At 28.4% G+C, this 21,705-nt stretch overlaps 2 protein-coding genes across 2 annotated transcripts in view; one reads left to right on the top strand and one right to left on the bottom strand.

Moving 5' to 3' along the window:
* LOC113367602 (lachesin-like) overlaps positions 1 to 17,205 on the bottom strand; it is a 38,367-nt gene extending 21,162 nt beyond the window's left edge. The window contains exons 1-2 of the mRNA XM_026609196.1: positions 17,169 to 17,205; positions 8,596 to 8,735 (exon numbers count right to left, since the gene is read on the bottom strand). Of these exons, the coding sequence (XP_026464981.1) occupies positions 8,596 to 8,735; positions 17,169 to 17,205 (177 nt within the window). The remainder of the gene's footprint in view (positions 1 to 8,595; positions 8,736 to 17,168) is intronic.
* LOC113367601 overlaps positions 1 to 21,705 on the top strand; it is a 192,196-nt gene that overhangs the window by 75,815 nt on the left and 94,676 nt on the right. The window lies entirely within an intron of this gene.

Genomic DNA, 21,705 nt, shown 5'->3' with positions numbered 1-21,705 from the left:
TATCGTCACGTTCTATGTACACTATTCCCCACACAACCATTAGCTTAAGCCATCACTTACATCGATATTAGTTGTTATATGTAAAAAAATTTATTCAGAACTAAAATTATTTCATACGGCAAACCCCCGGTATCAATAACCGATTTTTTTGAAACTGCTGACGAATGTATGATTGTTGATCTGTCACATGGCAACCTACATAAATATCCGTGGCAGTAGATATATTTATTTGTCTTCAACGAGATTCAATATAATTTATTAATTGCATGGCACATTTATTCTCTAAGAAAAGTCTTATTCCATGAGGACATAATACAGCACCTCTTCTTTGTAAAAAAACGTGATTCAATTAATGCAAGTTCATATAGGGTTTAGCGGGTTTAGCGCTCGACTTACGCATGACATGACGGGAGTGGATACTCGCGACATCAGCGCTTCGACGGCTCGTAGTGTTCAACTACACGTTGGCATTTTCGTTGCATTTGTACGGATTTACACCCGTGTAGCCTAAAGAAATTTTTACACCCATATCGCGCCTAAAGAAGTTTTACTTCAAAAATAAAGTAACTGCTGATGAAGAAATTTAATAATTTTGATATGTCTTTATTGGGAGAAATTTAAAGGACGACTATAATTAATGTTTGATTCTGAGTGTTCACACAGCGGACAACTGCAATATCACCTACTTGTGTAATTTCATTAGGAATATCCAGTAATATTGTTGGCGCAAGAAAACTGCATAGGAGGCATTATGAAGAGTATCTGAACATGAATGATAGACAGCTACACCACCTGCTCTTGAGTTTGATCGTTTGTATTGAGTAACGCAGTAATAGTTCTGAATATCAATTCGTTCTTCATTATTAATCCAAGTTTCCGAAAATAACAAAAACATACAACGTTGTAGCACTTTATCTTACAGATCAGGCAAATGAGCTCGTAAACTTTGGCAGTTAAAGGAAAACAATGAAATGTCGTTCAAACTTATTATCTCACTCTATTTTTCTTCTTGTGTTATTAATCTACAAGTTGAAAGTCTTTGGAATTCAGTTTTTAAGTTCATTAATCCTGCTGGCCGTTTTCTTCCATGATAAAATTTATGAAATGATGAACAATCCATTAATACTGGTAACTCGTGATAATGCAACATATAGAAGCTGCTGATTATGTGTTTATTGTATTCATATACAATTTTATCAAAAGTACCACCTTGTGATTTGTGTATTGTGAGTGCACAAGCAGACACTAAAGGAAAATGATTTCTTTTGACAAATATGATTTTATTTCTATTCATTGGAATAGATGAAGATCTCCTGAGAATCGGCACAGCTGTCCTACTAATATTAAGAGTTTGAATATGATGTGCAGCTTTCTTCTTATTTTGTTACCTTTCTTACCAGGAAATTCAAACCATAAACGTAGAAGTTCATCATTATCGCCACGTTCTATGTACACTAATTTCCTACACAACCATTAGCTAAGCTTCACTTACATCAATATTAGTTGTTATAATGTAAAATTTATTCAGAACTAAAATTATTTCATACGGCAAACCCCCGGTATCAATAACCGATTTTTGTGAAACTGCTGACGAATGTATGATTGTTGATCTGTCGCATGGCAACCTACATAAATATCCGTGGCAGTAGATATTATTTTGTCTTCAACGAGATTCAGTATAAATTTATTATATTCCATGACACATTTATTCTCTAAGAAAAGTCTTATTCCATGAGGACATAACATAAAAAACGTGATTCAGTTAATGCAAGTTCATATAGGGTTTAGCGCTCGACTTACGCATGACATGACGGGAGTGGATACTCGCGACATCAGCGCTTACGGCGTCGTAGTGTTCAACTACACGTTGGCATTTTCGTTGCATTTGTACGGATTTACACCCGTGTAGCCTAAAGAAATTTTTACACCCATATCGCGCCTAAAGAAGTTTTACTTCAAAAATGTTTTCGTATTTTGAATAAATATTGCATATTTTATCTGCTTCTGAACGGATTTTAAATTATTTCCAGAGAAATTTCAAATTAGAATGTTGTTGCACGGAGATCAAAAGACGATGGTTTGTGAATTATATGCGAGGTAATTGACGTGTTTCTCAGGGAATTTCAACTCAGAGTAAGGTTTGATTTATATTAAAGTAAATATATATTCGGTAATATTTAGTAAAATGTAAATTAATCGAATTTATATATTTCATTCTTAATTTCTCGACCAATTCATTGAAAAGTTGTTTAGAATTTTGTAAATAGTTCAAAGGATATTATTTATATCAAATATATAAATCTAAAATTAACCCTATAACTATAAACCTATTGATTGCAACTTCTAGCAAGAAGATCTATAATAAATGAACTATTGATTCGTGGACAAATTGTGCCTTAAGGCAAATTGCTGGAACAACTTGTCCCGAGTTGTATCGTAATTTAGAATATTTAAAATCTTCGAAAATTTTTGAAAAAATTCAAGAAATTAAAATTTTAACAATTTAGATTTTTTTGTAAAAAATCGATTATTTCAAAAATTTTGACATATTTTTAAATTTAGTTTTGCAAATTTGGAATTACTTGGAAAATTTCTTTTTTGTGAACTACTCTATAAGTTAACTTTAAACATTTTAAATTTTGCTACGGATTCCATAAAAAACGAATATTGTACTTATTATTAAAATCTATGATCATTTTTAACCGCGAAATTGCATTTTATTACTTTTTTTATAGGATCTCCGGAACTGCTAGACCTGCCTTACCAAGAATTTAATCAATTATTCATTACTTCAATGCGAGTTAAATATTTTTAGAAGTATTCAAATCGGACGCTCCGCTCTCTTAAAAACTGAATTACCATTTTTGGCACTTTTTGCCCCGTATCTTCGAAACGGCTGGAGCTGCCTCTACCAAAAACTAATCAGCACGTCTTACCATTGATACGTCAAATGTTTTTGAATCATTCAAATCAGTTGATCCGTGCTCTTGAAATCGTCGACAAAATTTGTATCCGCACATACATACACACACACAAACATCCATTTTTTCTGATGTATGACAAAATATTCAGAAACCTATGAAACGTCAAGATAGATAAAAAAATTACCCTACGGTTAGTTAAAAATAATTATTTAATACAACAAAATAAAAAATAAACGGTATTTGTGACTGTTATATTAAAAATATTTCATTTAATTATATTGGATGTCACAAATTCAATGCTTTAAATTTTTGATATTGTATATTTTATTGACTTCCCGTAGGGTAAGGTAAGTTATAGTAATCGCAAAAAAATCGAAAATGAAATTTTTTATATATCTTTACGTTTCAGAGGTTTCTGAATATTTTGGCATACCTCAGAAAAAATTAAACTTTTCTTCAAAAAGTCTTTTTTTCAAAAAAAAGTAAATTTTTATCAAAAATTTATAGTTTCTCAAAAATCTAATTTTTCAGATTTTTTTTCAAAAATGTTAATCTTTAAAAAAAAAAAATTGGTACGGCAAGTTCCAGCAATTTTCCTTAAGGCACTATGCCATGCGCCCCACTAGTTTATTTTTTTTCTTTGCAAAGGACGATAAAAATTCTATGCAGATGATGAACGTAATACTTTATGAAAAAGCTTTCTTTATATAAATTATTTTGAATACACATAATAATATTCCCCATTTATATTACTATGTAAACTTTTTTATTTTTATTCGACATCTCAAATTAATTAATCTTTTCCTCTAATATTTCTCTACTTTTTCCGATTTTTTGTTCCACTTATATAATTTTCCTTTAGCGAACAACAGGTGAATTTTCTTCGTACCGGTTAGCAATATTTCAAAGTTCGGAGAGAGTAGGTAATACGATAATTTATTAAAGCAACTTTATATATTTTCTAAGCGACTGCACAGAAAAGAGGATACTATGGGTTATATGTTACTTATAGAGGGGAAATGGATGATTTACGGATGAAACTTTCGAGACTTTTTATTCAACTTTTCATATTTTTCTTACCGGAAAAACTTGTTGACTCCACATTGTAAGATGAGATTTTTGTATACATTAATTCAGAGGATAAGGGATATTATTGAGGGAGATAAGTATTGTTCAAACGTTTATGTCTCAATATTCTACTTTTGGATTTTGAACAATAATTTACATACTCTGTGGGTACTTTTTTCGTGGAATTGAATATTCCTCAATTATTTATTTCAGTAGTAACAGGAAAGCAAATTTTATACTGATACAAGTAAACGTGAATCATCTGTTGTATCATAAATTAATTAAACATATACTCCTAGATTTAGTTAAGATTGAAGAAAATCAAAATGATTTTTATATTAAAGTTTTGAATCAAAACTAATTTCTAGGAATATTTGTTTTTAATTACGTGAAAAAATAGATCAAAATACTTTTTACATATTTTCACGAGTCATTTAATATTAGTAAAAAATTTGAATAATTTAATTTAAATTTAATTTATTATACTGTTTCTAATTTAACTCTAATAACTGCTGTATAAAATAATACTCTATTTGAAATATTATTCAACATAACTTTATTAGTATTAATAAATATTTGTGATTTAAAAAAAATCTATGCAAAAGTAAGAAGTTCTTAACGATAAAAAGTATTTTGATTTTTGAAACTAATATATAATTATTTGCAATAAAAGTGACCAAATGCTTGGCAACAACAGTGAGAGCAATTTTATTTTATATATGATTATCAATTCTCGAGTCACTCTTATTACGAATAATTTATTATTAATATAATATTTATATTAATTTAATTACATATATACAAGAATATTTACATTTTGTGTAGAGGGCTGTCTACTAGGGAGTGCTTTCTACATCAGTGCAGTAATTAATAATTCTATAGAATCAATAAATCAAAATATTTGTGCTGTGACGTCACAAAACATAAATGTGGAATAAACAAGTGCTAGGTAAAATCCAAAATATCATTTTTACCGAGTCATAATATAATAAATACTGGTGCATCAGTGCTCTTTTAAAAAAGAAAGAAAAAAATCATAAATCAAAAGACAAATTATGATAAAAAATTATAGGAAAAATTAATTAAGGTTTAAAGCTTTTATGCAAAATTAGTTAGCTAATTATGTAGCGTGTGTAACAAAATGTTTATTCAGACAAAAATATTTTAAGAACATTATTTATTTTTGTAAAGAACCAATTTGGAATTTTGTTGCTAGATCTCTAAACTTACTAGATAATTTAGAAAAAAATTGGGATGGCTCAAAATACACAAAATTTTTTTTGTGCCTCAGAATGCATATTTACAGTAAAAAAAAGATTTCATTTAAATTTCTTTCAAATCAGAGTCATATAAGTGTTTTTGTGCTAATAAAAATGATTAAAATAATTAAATTTAAAAAATCTAACAACTTTTAGAATTTTTGAAGATTAGACAAAAATAAACATCTTGTTACTTCAGCCTAATATTGTAATACTAGTTTTCTGTTCATGTTTAAAGTATTTTAAATGTGAAATTTATTTGAAAAGCTAAATATCTTACAATGTAATTGACCTCTCTTACGCAGTTGATGATTTTTTTTAAATATATTTTTATTTACGTTCTATTAAAATTTTTATGATGACCAAAAGAAATTTATTATATTAATGAACGCATGCAAATTTATTCGCAATAGTTGCTTAAATCAAAAAATTAAAATGTTTAATTATTGCTAAAAAGTACAGTAGTCTAATTTTTCTTGGCTGCAGAAAAAAATTATTTATGAATGAAATTGTCTTAAATTTAGTATGAATTTCGTACTACATATGATTTTTATTTTGCTAATATTTACATATATGATGGTTTATATATTTTTTTAATTTGAATATAGATTTGATAATTTTTATTTGCTCAAAAGTATGACCGACATTATACATTATCTAGTAACATGAATAGTTTCGTAGAGTTTATTTGTAGTTTTATATACATTTTCTGTAGTGATTATGTACAATCGTGTTTTCAATAAAATTCTCTATACTCTATCAGTCAAACTAACATGCAAAAAAATTCTAGAATAATAATTTTACATAAAAGCTTTATTTTGAAAACCAAACTTAAACCCGTGCCGTGCGGTGCAAATTCGTTCCGCATATTATTATTAATAAAATAACAATTAAAAAAAATAATTTATAAATATTAATAAATAGGAACGATATGAGGCAGTCAACTCCGTAGTAATTGGGTATGATTATAATTTTTTTTAATAGTACACGAGGGTTTATTAAATTTGTTATTTGCGTTTCGATACACAATAAAGTGAAATCAATTTACTAATTGATTTTGATTGCACTTTCATATCATTGTAAAATTAATATGAAACATTTTTATTAAAACTTTACATTGTTGTCATATAGAAAAATAATTTAATAAAATTTGAAAAAATGAACTTTTGTTTTTTGTTTTTTTAATTTTAATAATAGGGGAACGTAGTGTTTTATTTGTATTTCAATATACAAGTAAAAAATTATGTACATTCATTTGAAATTCTTATGATAATTTATTCGTAATAATTATTTTTTAAGCAAAAAATTTCAAAATAGATTGAAAACTTGTGTAAGATAATTAAATAAAATTTAAAAATTTGCTCAGTCTTCTGGATAAAAATGATGCTCAAGAAAATATGTAGGTATATTTCATAGTATAACTAAATATTTTTTTTTAAATATATAAATATTTTAACAAAATTGTATAACTTACTATTTACTGTGATATTTAACTAAATATTATGGTCAAATATGTTTCATTAAATTAAGATTTTATTATATTCATCATAACGTCTTACATAAAAGCTTATAGAAATATATAAGAAGCTTTTACTTATAATTCTGTCAAATAAAATAGTCAGATTGTTTTTACCAAATTGTTCCAGATTCTTAAAGAAAAATCGATAAAATATAAAATAATGGGACTTAGTTATCTATTTTGCACAATTTTTTATTACATAAAATGTGTGCGTATTTTTGTTTATTTAGGTAAATTAAAAATATCGTTAAATGTATTACCTAAAATTAAAAATACAAACCACTATGCCAAAAATTTCAAAAATGATACAAATCAAAATCAACGATCATAAAATACGTCTGTTTGTTTTTTATAAAAAAAATTCGTTTGACATAACGATTTCTAATAAACAATAACTCAGGTTTATTGATAATTTATTAATTATATATTATTATTCATTGTTCATAATTTTTTCATAAAAAGTAGTCAAGCTGTTTTTACCAAATTGTTTCAGATTCTTAAAGAAAAATTGATATAATATAAAATAATGGCACCATGTTATCTATTTTGCATATTTTTGATCACACAAAATACGTATTTTTATTTATTTAGCGAATTTTATGTTATTATTCACAAATTACTGATCTAAATCAGAAAATTTAGTTAAATGTACTGTTTAAATTCAGAAAATCAAACCTTTATACCAAAAATTTCAAATACGATAAAAATGAATTCAACGGTCATAAAACACGCCTGTATGTTTTTTTCTAATTTTCTAAGATTGCTAAGAACCAATAAATCAGGCATATGATCATTTGCAATTTGTATAAAATTTACATGTATAACATTTTATTAAATTTAACCTATTTTTAGTTTAATACGTATGCAATATATACTTATGTTGAAAAAAATAAAATGTAGTAAAAATATTTTTAAATTTTGTAGAATAAACCCTCATTTATTTATTCTAAATCTTAGCAAAACAATTTGTATCCCGTCATTGACAAATATACTAGTCATAAGCTTTATTCGGACAAAATAAAAATGTGCACAATATTCGATGTGAGGGAAACTAGTTTTGTAATACTTTTGTATCATCGTCTTTTTGAAATTTTATAATTTATCTGATTTATTCACATTTTAAATTCTCATAAAAAGCATATACATATGCGAATTTAGTTGGATTGTTGGAGCAATGCGGAACTGTTATTCGAAATACATACTATTCGAATAATTAAACTCGCAAATTTACCTATGCAGAATATTTATAATAATTATATAACAATTTGGATTCCTTGATTTATTTTTATTTTTTTTTATTTATTTCTTATAACTCATCTGAACCTTGGGTTCAAGGTTATTTGCTGACGGGTACAGGGCTTTTCGAAGTTCTCCCAGTGGGAAATTTCCTTACATAAATATTGTTAATTTATTAAATCTTGCTGCCACTTTTTTTAATCTTCTCATCTTTTAGTAGGTTTTTTATTAGAGTGTCTGAATGGTCCTTGAAATTTAATTTGATTATTTAAAAGTCTGAAATAACAGTACTATGTGTTTGTACTTTGCAATTGAGTATTAGATCTTACTGTTAATTTAAAATTGTAGTATGACTGCTCTCATACCGCCAACTAAAAATTCGTAAAACAAAACCAAAAAAAAAACAAAAAAAGAAAATCATAAATCTTTTAAATAATTAGTGCTGGTGGTAATTTGGTGCTGGTATTTCATCCACAGTAGAGAGAGACACACACAGTGAGTGGTGTTGAATGTTGAATTATAGGTGCTTTTTCAAATAGACAAATGTAAGAAAGATACACACCCTGGCGACGGCTGAATCCGGACTCACCCTGTATCCGCCCAAATTGTTCACGACGCAGGTGAAAGTCGCGTCTCGGCCCTGGGCTATCGTCACGTTCTCTAAGGGATACTGGAAGTCCGGCTCGAAAGCATCTGGAAAAAGAAAATCATCAATTAATATAATTATTGCTATAAATATATAATGAAAATATTACTAAAAAGTTTTAGGGGCTCGCGGTTAAGAGCGACGGGACTTGTTTCAGAGGTCCCAAGTTCGATACCCACTTCGAGCAGCCTGTTGTCAAGCAACAGTGACTACGATTTTCACACGGAAATAAAAATAACAATATGTTTCCAAGTGAAAATAGCCTTCACCCGGCATTGTTGCACCATACTTTCCCTATTACAGAGATTGTAATAAAAAATTATCATACAGAGATGTGACAACTGTTTGGGTTGCCATATGTAATAAAACAAACGTAGTTTGCAAGATATTAATCACAACAGCTCATAGAACCCATAAGTTCTGATCGCTGTTCAAATAAAATTATATAAAAATTTTTTTTAGTATAAACTAGTTGGTATTGGTATTTTGCTTGAGGCAAGTTACATGAACTTACCGATATGTGTAAATAATCTACTTAATAGAAAATAAATTCATTTATGAGTGATTAAAAGTATTCCGAGTGGAATAATCATACATAACTGAAAACGAAAGAACACGTTAACTCGGAGTATTTTCTAAAAGCAAATTTTCAAAAGTCAACAATTTTTATTATTGAACCAGTTTTCGTAGGACTTCAATGGTTTAGTATGTTCATTAAGACTAGGTACTATATTGTTATACCAAGTAAATCGTCTAATTTTAATTTTAACAAACGTCAAAAAACTAGTCATTTTCTCAAACTTTGGTGAATTTTTAAAATTAAATTACTTGTCGTAAGGCCGCAATATTTCAGTATGTTCTATAAGACCATGATATATATCGCCAAAAAAGTTCCATCAAAATCGGCTTTAATTTTCTTTTTCGAGAATTAATTACAAGAAAACGGCTCGGTAGATTTTTATCTAAAACTAGCTGTAAGTGGAATTCTGTCTTAAGGCAATTAAGGCATCGTGCCTTAAGGCAAATTGCTGGAACTTCCCGTACCAAAAATTATTTTTTTTAAAACGATTAACATTTTTGAAAAAATTTTACTTCGAAAAAATTAGAGAGAAACTATAAATTTGGCAAAAAATTACTTTTTTTGAAAACAAAATTTTTTTGAAAAAAAAATGTTTTTTTTATTTTGACATACTTTGGAAATTCTGAACTGTTTTTCAAAGCAATCGTACTGCTTTAACTGCATAGAGACAAAATGTCAAAGCGCGCAACTGCCGCGCCGCCGTCTAACGGATAAGCATTGGTACGGAACCCATAAAAATGTGAAAAAAAATTATACTTATTGTTAAAATCTTTATAAAATATCTGATAATTTAATGTGCATATGTCTAATGATCATTTTTTGACCGCCAAATGGCATTTTTTTTTACTTTTATCATTAGATCTCCGAAACCGCTAGACCTGCCTTCATGAAAATTTGATCAATTATTCATCTTGTCAATACAAGTGAAATGTTTTTTGAATTATTAAAATCGGACGCTCCGTTCTCTTAAAAACTGAAATACCGTTTTCGGCACTTTTTGCCCCGTATCTTTGGAACGACTGGACCTGCCTTTGCCAAAAACTAATCAGCACGTCTCCTTATCAATACGTATCGAATGCTCTTTGAATTATTCAAATCGGTTGATCCGTGTTCCCGAAATCGTCGACGAAAATTTGTATCCGCACATACATACACACACGCACATACATACATACATACATACATACACACACACACACACACACACACATCCATTTTTTCTAAGGTATGCCAAAATGTTCAGAAACCTCTGGAACGTAAAGATATATAAAAATTTTCATTTTCGATTTTTTTGCGATTACTATAACTTGCCTTACGGGAAGTTAATCAATCCGTATCATTCCCATTTAATGTTTTTCAAACAGTTTTGAAGTTTTAAACTCGATTTGGTAGAATGAGCTTAAATGTGGACGAAAAGTTTAACACTTTTTTCTAAATTACAAAGAAACAGCTCAGCAAATCGTCTCACAAATCTGACGAATGATAGTCCTCATTGAGATACATAAAATGGCTTTTAAATATATGAAATCGGTTCAGGCGTTTTTGAGAAAATGTCAATCAAAGGCCTAATTTTGACAATCGCCAAAAAAAAGATACTAATTTTTGTCAACTTTGACCAATTTTCAAAATGCTTACGCAATTCGATGTTTCGTCTCTATGCAGTTAATGCAGTACGATTTCTTTGTAAAAAAGTTCAGAATTTCCAGAATATTTCAATGAAGAAAACTTTTTTTTTCAAAGCTAAAAAAATAATTTTTTGTCAAAAATTCATGGTTTCTCAAAAATCTAATTTTTTCTAAGTAACATTTTTTCAAAATTATTAATCTTTTTAAAAAAAAAGATTTTTGATTCGCATGATAAGCTTTTGGGAAGATAGCATAGTGCACCTAGGTCAAACGTGCTCTCAACCTAAAACTAGGCTAGTTTCAGGTCAGAGTGTAATCACATTCAAATATCTTGAAAACTACCGTATGAACCACTTTAAATTGTCACAATTTTAGTAAAGTATAATAACAATATGTGGCAAGTTAAATTAAAATCGCATGATACGCTTTTGAGAAGATGCCATGGTGCACCTAGGCTAAACGTGCTCTCAACCTAAAACTAAGCTAGTTTGAGGTCAAAGTGTAATCTCGCATATATCGAAAACTACCGTATGAACCATTTTAAATTTTTTGTTAAAATCTTGGTAAAGTATAATAACAATGTGTGCCAAGTTTCATTAAATTCGCCAAATCCGATTTTGACACTATGGTGCATTTGTTCAAATATTTGGTAGGCCAAAAGTGCTCTCAACCTAAAACTAGGCTAGTTTCAGGTCAAAGTGCGTTGGTCCGTAATCGCCAATACCGGACTATAGTTCATTTGTTAAGTAATCTCGCATGTCTCGAAAACTATTGAATGAACCGACTTAAAAAAAATTTTCACTATCTTGGTAAAGTATAACAATTTGACCCAAGTTTCAAAATTAAATTAAAATTAAAACTTTGTCCCAAAATTAAAAATGAATATTAGGGATAGACAACGGTTGATAAAGGTAATTGCTTCTTAGAATAAAATTGAAGCTTTTCAAGAAAATTTTATTTAAAATGCAGTTTAAAACATTAACTATATAGAAAGAATGGGTAAAATGATTCGATTTCTATAACGACTATTATAAAATCAGGATTTATGGTAGGCTTAGAAAAATATGGAGTAGCATGTATTTTTCAATTCCTCGTAATAAACAATTAAATTTAAAAAAGGTCATCTCAAAAATAAAAAAAAAGTGTTAGGACTGAACAACGTCTGATAAAAGTATTTTTTAATACAATGTAAGCTTTTCTACAAGCTCAAAAAGACCTGGAACTAATTGCAATTTAAAACTTTATTTGCAAAAAATCATAATAAAAAAAATTATTCGCGTATTAAAACTACTAATACAAAATAAGAGTGAGGTAAGAGGGTGTTAATTTAGGGTTGTGTGTGTTTTGAATTAGCCATTATAAAAAAATAAAATGAAGAAAATATGTCTTAAAAAGAAAAAAAGTTAGGTGTGCACAAACCCTCAATTAAACATAAGTTAGAGAAAAAAAATTAGGGAAAAACAGTAGTTGGCTGAAACTAGGATAAATATTTACTCGATTACTGAAATTATTATTACAAAATAATGGTTTGAGGTAAGAAGGTAAAAATATAGAGCTGTGTGTGTTTTTTTTATAATAACACATTATATAAAGATAAAATAAAAGAAATTGGTCCATAAAATGAAATGATATTTGTGAGTTATCACAAAACGAGTTAGAAAAATAGACATTAGCCGATTCCTAGACTTAATGAATGCAACTATTTAAAATATCATAAAAGTCGGTGAATATCCATGATACGTGTTATTTATTAATATAGACAATAACTGTACAATCGGTATATATACCAACCACAAAATAGCACTACTATTAGCTAGAGTTGTGGTAAGCAAATTTGTTATTTATTAAAAACTTCAAGAGCGAAAAGATTAAACTCACATCCGCATATACGATTTTATCGTCCCATAACATTTTCCTGGAAATGCGAAATTTCTGAAAAGTTCTTTTCCGTTTTTCTTTATTTCAATATCATCAAGTAGATTGCCTCGTTGATATTCATAACAAAGTGATTCGTATCTGAAGGAAAGGGACCGTTTTACTAGACTAAGCGAGAACATTGTTTGCGATGGCCCTTGTAAATGATACGAGAGGGCTGAATGTAAACAAACATAGATTGTAAATCGTTTATATATGTATATTTATGAAGGATTACCGACTCTCTCCTGCTCTCTCAGTTGTTTACTTTGAATATACGAGTATAAATTCAATGCTACATATATTTACAGATATGGGTATAGGCATACAAATTGAATGGCCAAGGCAGAGAAAATTCTAAACGAAGAAAACCTAAAACTGTGTTTAGACTTAGACTATTATGCAGTAATAACGCGGTACTCTGTAAACTCGGTTTTCATACCACCCGGAGCTACTACTGCGACATCCCTTATATAACACGGTACCTCTACTTCGCGGTTTTTCTCCAACATTTCATAAGTTTTTCTGTGCAACAAATTTGTTGCATGTTAAGGGGGTATTCTAGTGTAGAATTTAAAAAAAAATTATTTTTTTATTTCATACTTCCTAAGTTTAACTTTCTAATAATATGGGTACGAGAAGATTTTTGAAAATTTGAATTTGTTTCGGAGATATATACATTTTACTGACTCGGTCTCGAAACTGGTTTGGCAGGGTCTAATCGGACAAAAGGTATTATAAGGTAAGTCATTAGACCAATTTATGACAGTTTATCGTCAGATGAATTATTAATTCGATATTAAGGTTCAGAAACTCAGAACAATAATGAGTCTCTAAACTCTCGGGTAATTGAAATAGCAAAAGTTTTTACAATTTTCAACTTTTTTTCTTTAATTTTTGTTTTGTATTTTAATATTATTCATAAATAAGTGATAAAAAAATTGATAGTAGAAACATTCATTGCTTTCTTTTACAACACTTTAAAAATGACCTAAAACTCATTGCTCTATACTAGAATACCCCCTTAAATCACTCTAATCACTAAATATTATAAGAACCTTATGATATTTAAGATATAAATAATACTTAAAATTTTCCAATTTAACACTAAGACTAACTAATTGTAAGTACTTTTACTATTTTATTTTTTTTTTTACTCCAATTCAATTGTTTTAGTTAATAATTTTATTTTTAGTTTTCACTGAATGAAGGCTAGGATTATAACCGAAACGTACGGATTAAAATGAATTTTGAAAGAGATTCATGTTTTTTTATTGATATAACGCCAGATTACTAGACTTTGCTAATAAATAATACTATAAATATTAGAAGAATCTTTAACTGTGAGTCACAAAACTAGTTATCATGATAAAGTGGCAGAATTTGTATAAAACATTGGCCATTTCCTATTTAAACTAGTTGTGAATGGAATAAAAAAGATTAAAATTTGTTTGATCAATTTGTGAAATGAAATATATGAGAATCTTGAAATTTAAAAAAAAAATTTTTTTTTTTTAAATTAAAAACTTTCCATTATTATTCGACATTTTTTAACTTTTTTTAACGCAATCGCGCTGCGTTAGCTGCATAGGGATAAAACTTCAAAATTTCGTGTTTACGAAATCGTCGACGAAAATTTGTATCCGAACACACACACAAACACATCCATTTTCTCTAAGGTATGCCAAAATGTTCAGGAACATTTAAAACGTAAATGTATGCAGAAAAATTATATTCGATTTTTTGCAATTATCTATTACTTACCCTAAGGGATGTTGATTATATTCTGAGATTTCAATTTAAGAAAAACTTAAACTTTCGATTCGCATTGTTAAAGAGACATGCTGATTAGTTTCTGCCAAGGTTAGGCCTAGCCATTTCGAAGACACGGGGCAAAAGAAGTCAAAAGTGGTACCGCAGTTTATGAGATAATTGAATAATTCAGAAAACATTTCATTTATATCGACGAAAAGAAGAACTGATTAAATTTTTGGGCAATGGTTTCAAAAATTTCTCAATTCTCAAAAATCTAAATTTTTCAGTTTAAAAAATAAAAAAGTATTTTTAAATACATTAATTTTTGGTAGGAAAATTTTCAGCAATACGCCATATGCTCCACTAGTCTCTTTTTAGTTTGCATATTATTATTTTTGAAACATCTTATAAACTTTCTCGATTATTCATATTTTCGTACTATATGTGTATATGTACATTATCATTTTGCTTAACATTCTCAGCTAGATTATAGTATGAGATAGTTTCTTAATTCACGTGCCGTGTTTTCGCATCTTCAGCAAAACTTTCTAATTAAAATCATGTTTGAAATAAAATTATACCTACTCGCTGAGGTTGTGATATTGTAAATAAAATATATTTTACGCAAGATATATATACACAGGAATTAGAAAATAGTAAATTATTCGAATATTGCTAATGTAAGAAATGAAAAATAAAGTTGAAAGTGCACTAAGAAGTACACCATATTTTTAAAGATATTCATATATGTGATTTTACTATACATTTTTCCTACAAAATTCAATCAATCTTTCTTTCTCCTACATAGTATTACGATGGTTTTTTTTTCGATTTTACTGTCCGTCGAAAAATAAACACGAATATTATTTGAATAAGATTTTGTCGTTTTCGCATCGTTGATTCTTCGAACTTTCGTTTGTATAAGTCAAACGAGTCGAATAGTTTCTACTTTTATTTCATAACTTTTCAAACAGCAGTTTTGCTGCTCGTTTATGATTTCAAGTGCGACATAAAAGTTAATATATATTATGAATTTAGTATTTTTCAGCTGGCAAATTATTATAATTTAATATTAACATAAATTTCATATTTACAATAAATACTCATTCAGTTTGGAGAAGAGTATAAAGCAATAAGGCTCGTCACACTTGAAAAATATTCGAATTAATACCGCTCATTTTATATGACAAATTTAACTGATAATTCATATTTCATACAATTCATACAAACTTTTACAAAGTTCGTATTCTTCAAACCTCAATGATGATAAAATGATCCTAAAAAAAGATATTATGACCGTCCCAGTCGAATTGTCATGTTTAGTATCACACGAGTGGATATAGTATGGATATCCATAATATATTTTATTGCATCAATAGATATATATTTTATTGCCACTAGAAAAGTATTTTTTCTTAGCCCGAAGGCTTCATGCGTCATTGATGTTATTTTAGCTTGGAAAAGGACTGAGATGTGGATTATGAAGTTATATATAGATCATTGACCACAATATAGAGAAAATAATGATAGTTAACTGTGATTAACGAAAATATACTAGGGTTTGTCGGTTTTCAAAAACCGGTTTTAAAAACCGTTTTTTTGGCAAAAATTATGGAATTCGAAAATGGGTTTTTTAGTGAAAAAAGTCGGTTTTCACTGTATAAATGGATAATGATAAATATAGCCAAATATAAAAGATAGATGAAAGCGTTTTGATTCTTAAAATCATATCGGTTCAATAGCATTTGATATCTTATCAGTTTGCAATGGTCCACAGAAAGGTTTTGTATATATTAATTTAGATTTTTCATACTAGAGTATATTTTAATTTAAAAACAAAACAAAAAACAATTAGAATGTTTAAAATTAATTAATTAAAATTGCTCGAAACAGGCAATACCCGAGTTTAGCTTAATTGTTTTTAAAAATAAAATTGATATTAACAAGTATGTATCAACATGTATCTATTATTTTTTATTCGAAAACTTTCCTTTCATTATCATAAAATTATTTTCATTCTTATATGTGAAAATGATGCATGAATAACGAATAATTATTTTCAAAGTTATTTAATCAAGATAAACTATTACGTTTTAGTTCTACTAATTAATATTAAAATAATTTTGTTTACTATCCATAAAATTTAGCAATAAATAAATTCAGTCAAATATTGCTCTAAATCACACTAAATTTGCGGATAAATTACAGAATAGTCGAGCAAAAATTTATTTTCTATATAAAATTCGAAAACCGGCTAAAACCGTTTTTTTAGCAAAATTAAAATTCGAAAACCGGTTTTCTGAAATGTCGGTTTTTGTATAAATCATAATATATACATCATGGAAAATTTAGTCAAATTTTTTTGGACGAAAAATGCTGACAGAAAAACACATATACACAAATATTCATTTTTTCACCTCTGAAACGTGAAGATATGCAAAAAAATTGTTCTAGATTTTTGGCCTATTACTATAGCTCTTACTATTACTAACTTTTTTATCATTCCAAAAAATTTAAGTAAGAAAGATATATATAAATTATTGAAATTTTATCGTGTAAGGCTGTAAGAATAAAAATTTTGAAACGATGTATAGAAATAGCCATTCCATCCACAAAAAATTGTACTTTTGGGATTCGCATACCTCGCGGCGTCCACCACCATGTAGTTGGTAGTAACATTTTCACCCTAGTATATATATATATATATATATATATATATATATATATATGTATATCTAACTGAGTCTGATGAAAGAACTCATGAAGATTTCATTTTATGTTATATCAGAATCCCGTACATTATGCAGCCAAAGAGCCCTTCGACGGTCGACCATAGTATTTCTTTGTGGCATTATCATAACACTTCGGATAGTTTTTTTTCTTTCGTTCGTTTCTATTTTTTATACTTTTGGTTTTCACATGGTAATAGTAATATCAATCTCGACTTTACATGGTAAGAGTAACTTTTGAACAAAAATGGAATATGCAAATAAAAATGAAAAGAATCTGAGAGTAATTGCAATTACTCTACTTACTACCATAATAGTGAGAATTGTTATAATAATTTATATCTGCTTGTCTAAATGTAATTAGAATTTAGTAATTTATACTGTAATAAATATACTAAATACTGCAGGGGTCAAAATTCTAATAAAATTCCATAAAAACTTCTTTCCAACGTATTACATCGGAGTTGTATAGAACATTTTATAAGTTTTCATTTTGCAAATATCTGAAAGACTAAAGAATTGCTTAAATTATGAACTAGTTGGTATTTACATGAGATAACGATAAGTAAGTTACATGAACTTACCGATATGTGTAAATAATCGACTTAATCAATAAGAAATAAATTAATTTATGATTGATTACACCTAATTGAAAACAAATGAACACGTTAACTCGGAGTATTTTCTAAAAGCAAATTTTCAAGAATCAATAATTTTTATAATTAAACCAGTATTCTATCGTTGTACCAAGTGATTCGTCTAATTTTAATTTTAACAATCGTCAAAAAAACTACTAATTTTCTCAAACGTTGATGAATTTTTAAAATTAAACTACTTGTCGTAAGGCCGTAATATTTCAGTGAGTTCTATAAGACCATGATGTATATCGCCAAAAAAAGTTTCATTAAAATCGTATTAAATTTTTTTTTCAACAGTTAATTAAAACGGCTAAGATTTTCACCTAAAACTAATCAGTATCATTACCAACTAATATCTTTCGAACAGTTTTTGATTTTTTAAAATCGATTCGGTAGTATGAGCTTAAAAATGGACAAAAAGTTTAACACTTTTTTCCAAATTACAAAGAAATGGCACGGCTATTTGCTGCACAAAACTGAGAAAAGAAAATCCACATCAAAATACATTGACTGGCTTTTAAATTTTTGAAATCGGTTCAGGCGTTTTTGGGCAAACGTTGATTTACGGTTCTGTTCACACACACACATACACACACGCACACATATTTTTCCAAATTTGGGCTCATTCGATTCAGAATGGCTTGAAACGTCTAAAAAACATAAAATTAGCGAATAGGATTTTTTATGAGAACATAAGCTTCTCCCTCGTGAAGTTAATAAATAAAAACTTGAAAAATGCTTACCAAAAATGAGTCACAATATAGTTTTGGATATTTTGTTTTCCAAATGTGCCTGAAGGATTTTCTAGTTTATATCGTACAAAGAATTTCTAAAGCAAGTCTAGCCGTTTTGGGGATAACGAGCTAAATGTGCAAAAAAAGGCAGATTTTGAGAGAACTAAGCATGCGATTTGAATGATTCAAAAACTTTCAGCTTGTTTTGACAAAATGATTGCTTTTGGGAAAAAATCAAAAAATTTTTTCTAATATTAAAAAAAAAAATTGTATATCGAAAATAATTCAGATTTTAATTTTAATTCTGGCTAAAGTTTTAAAGCTCACCTATATACTTTAAATAAATAATTTTAACTTTGTAATTCAGTTTATATAATTATTTTTATAAATATTAGACATTGTCATAGTATTTATAATTATAGGAACGATGGCATACACAACTAGTTACAATTTTGATGCGACAGTGTATAGAAATGAATAACAATTTTTTCAACACAGCTGCCGCACATTTTAAGACAGTTTCTCAGTTTCATTTAACTTAAGTTACTATTCGATTTAAATCGTCTAGCAATAAAATTATTAAGCGTTAATATTCGGTCATAAACTTCTATTCCCCTTACAAATGCCAAAATTCTCGTTCTCGTTCTTCCATAATGAGGTTGGGTACTCATGGGAAATGTAGCAAGGATATTGCGATCTTGACATCGCCAGATGAATGAGATTTCGGGTTAGTCAAATTATGAGATAAAAATATTGGCTTCATAATTCACCAGGGGATGAAAGATAGAGCAGGAGATGCAAGAGGAGCAGGGAAAGTTAAATGTATCAAGGGTAGCTGCTCTAAGGTTATTCGGTGAAAAATCAATGTTTTTGGGAAAAATAATTATGTTGATTGCTTATGGTCTGGTGAACATTTGGAGGAGGATACAAAGTACTTTTGGATTACCAAAAAAATTAAAGTAGCGATATACATATACCATAATTTACCATTATGACATATGAGATGTCTAGCGTGGCTCAACTTCACTTAACTTTGCAACCTTATATTTGCAACCATATATGATCTAATTTTATTTATTTATATTGAAGCTCCTTCAGCCCTTTATTACTAAACATTCATTGGAGAGTCCTCTACCCAAAAACCCTAACTCATACATTTTTCAGTGTTTCCTATAAAACTACATCCCATACGATTTTATACAGTGTGATACAGAAACAAAGTAAAGAATTAATAAAATATTTAATCAGAACGGTTTTTTTTTATGTTAACTATATAGTGCCTCATTTTCAACCCTTTGTCAGACTATGACAACGAATTGCTGATGGGAAAACTGCTCTTTATAATAGTCAGAGGGCTAGAAAACAACTTGTAAAAGTAAAAAAAAAATATTTTTTGTAGCAATTGCTCAAGTAAAAAGTTATAAATAAAATTCTGTATGTAACAGATTCTTACAATAAAAACACTCTCTAATAATGATAACCCTAATTTTAGTCAGAAGGTTTGAAACTAATTTGTGAAATATTTCTTTCGTGCAACAATTTGTTAAGTATAAATTACTCTCTAATGAAGCTTTTTTTAGATCAAGAAAGTAGTTAAAAAATTATCCTACTGGAAGTTAACTAGTGGGTGTATAGTGTGTCTTAAGAAAAATTGCTGGAACTTCTCGTACCATAATGAAATTCTCGACAAATTTAAATGATTTGAGCCTGAATTAAAAAGATGATACGAAAAAAGATTAAAAGTTTGAAATAATATCTTTTTTCGAATAATTTTAGATATTTAAAAAAAAATTGATATAATTTTTTTGTCTACCACAAAAACTTCAATAATTTCTTCTCACTGTCAACACAAACATATTTTTTTAATTAGATGAGTTGTTCTCTTAAAAAATGATATTTTTTCAGTTTAGCTCAGTATCTCAGTACCTCCGAAACAGCTTTTGCAAAAAACTAATCAGCATGTCTTCTCGTCAAAACGAACCGAATATTTTTCGAATCATTCTAATCTGATACCGGGGTTCTCCTAAAAACCGACTTTCATTTTCTGCATTTTTTCTTCTCCGTATCTAAAAAACGGCTGGACCTGCCTTTGCTAAAATCTAAAGAGCACATCTCCCTATCAATAGAAGTCGATTTTTTTCTGAATTATTCAAATCCGGTTGATCCGTACTCTCGAAAACGGGGACGAAGAATTGTTTACATACACATATATACACATACATCCATTTGATTTTTAGATTTGCGAGAGGTGAGCTAATTGACCTGCGTTCTATGAAAAGAGAAAGAGCTCATTTGATATAAGTATAATTTCAGTGCGAGCATTATAACATTCTAGATCCTCCCCCCACAAAATAATGACTAACAACGGTTTCCGTAGCGATCAGAGGCAAGGGCAAGGTGGAAATTTTAGTCGGTATTATATCCAGGCGGTATTGAGTCCGACATACCCAGACAAAAGACTCAGTCTGACTAGTAGAAAAAAAACATACATTCATCCATTATTTCTGTGGTATGCCAAAATGCTCAGAAACCTCTGAAACGAGCAGATATGCAAAAATTTTCATTTTCAATTTTTAGACAATTACTATAACTTACCCTACGTGAAGTTACAAATGATAATGTAATTTTTAGGTATATATTTTTTTATAAATTCTCATCAGTGCCCCTACTATAAGTTCTGTCTGATCTCTTGTGATGTGGCAATAAAAAAGTGCCGGTCGTTCGGTTATCACCTCGTGGACACGCTTCTTGAATTTTCTTTACCTACTATATGACAACATATATCCAGCAAAGGATATCTTAACATTCTAAAGAAGCCGAGAAATCATAAAACCTTGGAATGTATAATTATTCTGATATCAAATATTTAAAACGCTTTCCAAAAATATCATCTGGGAATCGTGATAATCAGTTATTGGCGAAGATCAATGACGTTTCTTTGTAATTAAATGTTGAAAACAAGTTGGGAAAATTCAATAGAACAATATTTTATAATTATAAGAAATTATAAATTATATAATTTTCTATATTATTATTTAGTACGACATTATTCTAGATTAGATTAATAATTATTTTTAT

This window comes from Ctenocephalides felis, unplaced genomic scaffold, assembly GCF_003426905.1.
Source record: "Ctenocephalides felis isolate EL2017-DRISC unplaced genomic scaffold, ASM342690v1 CF-g0.4_SCAFFOLD_01170, whole genome shotgun sequence".
In the NCBI taxonomy this organism is placed as follows: Eukaryota; Metazoa; Arthropoda; class Insecta; order Siphonaptera; family Pulicidae; genus Ctenocephalides; species Ctenocephalides felis.
This window is presented reverse-complemented; position numbering and strand designations above follow the sequence as displayed.